General features: G+C 59.8%; 2 protein-coding genes across 2 annotated transcripts in view; both read left to right on the plus strand.

Annotated features, from left to right (window-relative positions):
* The window catches only part of PELI3 (pellino E3 ubiquitin protein ligase family member 3), a 10,205-nt gene extending 7,626 nt beyond the window's left edge, over window positions 1–2,579 (plus strand). The window contains exon 8 of the mRNA XM_014538221.1: window positions 4–2,579. Within this exon, the coding sequence (XP_014393707.1) occupies window positions 4–354 (351 nt within the window). The 3' untranslated portion in view covers window positions 355–2,579. The remainder of the gene's footprint in view (window positions 1–3) is intronic.
* Window positions 1–4,140, plus strand: part of DPP3 (dipeptidyl-peptidase 3) — a 28,654-nt gene that overhangs the window by 2,286 nt on the left and 22,228 nt on the right. The window lies entirely within an intron of this gene.

Here is a 4,140-nt window from a genome sequence, read left to right on the forward strand (position 1 = left end):
AAGCAGCAGCCTTGGGTCTACGTTCGTTGCGGCCATGTCCACGGCTACCACGGCTGGGGCTGTCGGCAAGAGCGGGGTCCCCAGGAGCGCGAGTGTCCTCTCTGCCGTCTCGTGGGGCCCTATGTGCCCCTGTGGCTCGGCCAGGAGGCCGGCCTCTGTCTGGACCCCGGACCACCCAGCCACGCCTTTGCACCCTGCGGCCATGTCTGCTCTGAGAAGACTGCCCGCTACTGGGCCCAGACACCGCTGCCCCATGGCACGCACGCTTTCCATGCCGCCTGCCCCTTCTGTGGGGCCTGGCTCACCGGCGAGCATGGCTGTGTCCGCCTCATTTTCCAGGGACCGCTGGACTAGGCTCCCAGGACCCCCTGCTGCCTCGCCCACCTGCCCACCCAGGTCCCCCACCTCCTGCAGCCTAGAGGGAGCTCTGCATGTGGGACTCTACCTGCTGGCACCTCGCCCACCACATGGACGCATCGGATGGGCTGTGCCCCTCCCCTTTTCACCCAGAGGTGTTCCTGAGGCCCGTACTCCAGCCGGAATGATGGGGTCCTCAGCACCAGCTCTGTCCTGGCCTGATGGGAGAAAGCCCACCCCCATCCCTGGCCCCTCCTGGGGTGTCTCACATCACGCCGTCTACACTGTGCCGCTGGGGGAGTGAAAGGGCCCTGGGCCCCTGACCCCCAGTTTAGGCTGGCTGTGCCCGGAGCCTGCTGACCCAGCTTCAGCTGTTCCCCCTGCTGCTGCCGTGGGGTTCTGTAAACCTTGCTGCTCAGCTGCCCTCACCAACCCCACGCGTCCCGCATGTGTGCCGTGCCCCAGCCCCTGACGGAGTTCCAGGCGGGCGGCAGGCTGGGACCAGCCTCTGCTGATACCACTGTGGGCTGGACTCCATGCCAGGTGGGTTCTGGGGACACAAAGACAATCAGGCCTGGTCCCTGCCTGGGGGAGTACACAGCCTAGTGGACGACAGACCGCATTGCCGAATGACAGCATGGCTTCCTGTGTGCCCGGGTTGGAGAGTTAGCAGAGGCTGCGGTGCGGGTCTCACCGGCAGGTGGAAAAGTGAGGGAGGGTCACAGGGGAGGTGGCATAGGAGCTCAGGGATCCCCCACAGGAAGGGGAGGGTGCCCTTGGCAGGAGGGAGAGGGAACACAGGCTCAGAGGTAAGGAAGCAGGAACTGAGTGGGGTTCAGAGGGGCTGGAGCAGGGGCTCCCGGAGGGCAGGAGGTTGGGGCTGTGCTGACAGGGAAGATGCTGGATGGAGGATTCGGAATCTCATTTGCAGACAGTCAGGAGCCGAGGGAGGAGAGAGGACTCGCAGTTCCAGAGCTTTGGCTGTGATATAAGGGCTACCATTCCCGAATGCCCACTTGTGCCCCGCACTGTGCTAATGATAATAATAACTATGTTCATCGATCACTCACCAGGCATCAGGCTCTGCTTCTCAGAGGTTTGGGTATTTAATCCTCCTGGGAACCCAGGGAGGGAGGTGTTACCATTCCTATTTATGGGCAGATTAAGGCACGTGCTCCACGTCCCGCTGCTAGGAAGTGGCCAGGTCAGCTTCCCGTCCACGGCTGCCTGCCTGGACGCAGGGCCTGCCCTCTTCTCCATTACACGGTGCTGCTTTCCTTGGACTGGGTGGGAGCTGTGGGGAGGGCAGCCCAGGTAAGGGGAGCAGCCTGGGCACAGGTGCGGCCCGGAAAATGGGCCGGGTGTGGAGGGGGCAGAAAAGAGGGTGGGGACATTGGACTGGGGCCTGGTGGGCTGTGGTTGCCATGGAGGCCAATCTGAATCGGATCCCTGAGAGCCAAGACAAGCTGGGGGTGCTGCTGAGGTTGCCCCCAGACTATGTCTAGGGCAACGGTTGCCAACCGGTGGTCCGCCGACCACTGGTGGTCCGTGAGGTCCGAAAGGTTGGCGACCGCTGCTCTAGGGGGAGTGAGCTAGGGTGACAGGTAGACAGAGGTTCTGGAGATATAAAAACCTGAAGAAGAGGCTCTGAATACAAGCCTGACCTAGACATCATCCCCAGTGGAAGATGGCTGTCTTAGGGAGTGCAGATTCCTGGGGGGGGTGGGGGGGTGGGGGGGAGAGGACGCGGCCGCCCCAGGCCGCACAGCCAGTGGGAGCACAGAGACCCGACCTGGGGCTATTGAGAGGACAGAGGGCCCCCATGAGTGGTGAGAGGGGGACATGATCAGCCTTGCCTCCAGAGCATCACACTGCCAGAGTAGGGGAGCCCCGCTGGGGATGCTGGGAGGGGTATGGAAGCATGGCGGCTCCTACACACACACACAACACTAAGAATCCAACTCTACCCAGTGGTTTTCTCTCGACCCGGTTGGGAACCAGATGGGAACATCCTGGTCCCAGGTCTAGCAGGGAATCTCAGACTCTGGAAGAGAGATGAGCAACAGGCACAGGCACAACCCCAAGGAGAACCCAGAAGTGGTGGTGGAGGGGATCAGACAGCCCTGGTCTGGGCCATGCTCTGCCCTTTTCCACTCCTGGAGTCTCCGTTTTCTCAGTTGTTAAATGGAATAAAAGTCCCGTCACCAGGTGGTTGTGAATTATGGAGGGTGCCTGTAATACAGTAGGTACTTAATGTTCTTTCCTCACCCGTCTCTTCTTCATTCCCATGAGAAGAGACAAGGCTGGGACAGGGAGGTCTCCAGTGAGTGGATGGGTGTGTGTGTGTGTGTGTGTGTGCGCGCGCGCGTGTGTGTGTTGAGGCAGGTGGAGTCTGAGGAAGGCTGAATCCCAGTTCAGGGACACCGGAGGACATGCTAGGTGGCCTTAGGGAAGTCGATGAACCTATTAGCCTCAGTTTTCCCATCTGTACAATAGGTAAAATAATGATATCCTATTTCAAGGTTTTTTGCAAAATTAAATGAGAGCCTCCATGTCCAGCTGCTAGTACAGGACCCCAGTGAGGCTCAGAGTAGCTAGGATCAGAAAAATGCAGCTTGTTGAGGCTCCCAGGGGTACTGGGGTCTTTTGTTGGCCTGAATTGCCCACTGGTGGCAGTGGACAGCACCTCCTTTACCGGTGTACATTTCAACTCCACCCCCGTCAGGACGAAATATTTTATACTCCAAGACCATGAAAATGAGGCACAAGAAAGAAGGGTGTCATTCCTAAGGACATAGACCAATTTATTGAGCTCCTCCTATGATCATCATCATCAGCGCGAACAGTTGCACTGTTGTGCCAAGCAGAGCTTGGGCACCTTTCTGAACAAGCAGCTGGTGCTCACGTTGGGCAGATGTTGCTTTGGGGCAAGACAGATGTGGCAAAGCCAAGACAGGCAAGGAGGGGATGTGGATTTCAGGTGCCCCCTTCTCCCCGCATCCTCTCTGCACAACACTAGGGGGCAGCACTAACCAGTCCACACTTCACTGACGCTGACATCCCTCAGAGTGGAAACAACTATTAGCCCAGTTTTTCTGCCAACACTCAGAGAGGTAAAGCGACCCAACCAAGGACACAGCCAGTAGGCGGTGGAGGCCAGATTCACTTCAGATGGCCTGACTCCGCCTCTACTCTGATCGGGGACCCTCACAATACTCCCCTAGGTCCCAGCTGGGCCCCAGGCACTTTCATGGGCTGTGCCCCACCCAGGCCCTACTCCAGTGAGACCATCCAGACATACAAGGTGGGTCTCAGGCCCGGCTCTGCCCTGGTCAGCCTTTCTAGGTCGCAGGCGGCTTTCTCATCCGCCAGGCGCCCGCCAAGCAGCAAGAAATTGCCAGGCCCCTCGCTTCCTTGTGCTGAAAAAAATGAGGCTCAGAGATGTTTAGCGGCTGCCGCCACCCACTCTCCCGGCCCATGGTGAGTCGGTGGTGGTGCCGGCACGGGTGGGACCATCCGAACCCAGGCTGCAGCCTGCTCGCCGGCAGCCGGTGTGTTCTGCTGGGAGAGCTTGGCCGACTCCAAAGAATCTCCACCCACTGGCCATCGAATCCAGCGAGGGCGGGGGGGCCGCATCCTCCCCGTGGTGCAGGCTTCCACCTGCAGAGAGCTGAGGTCGGGAACTGGGAGAACCCCAAAGGAGATCGGGGTCGGGGCTGTGTGTGGGGCGGGGAGTGGAAATCCCTGGCGCTCCGTCAGCGACACCATGCCGCCCCGTCCGGA

This window comes from Myotis brandtii, unplaced genomic scaffold (genome assembly GCF_000412655.1).
Source record: "Myotis brandtii unplaced genomic scaffold, ASM41265v1 scaffold187, whole genome shotgun sequence".
NCBI lineage: Eukaryota > Metazoa > Chordata > Mammalia > Chiroptera > Vespertilionidae > Myotis > Myotis brandtii.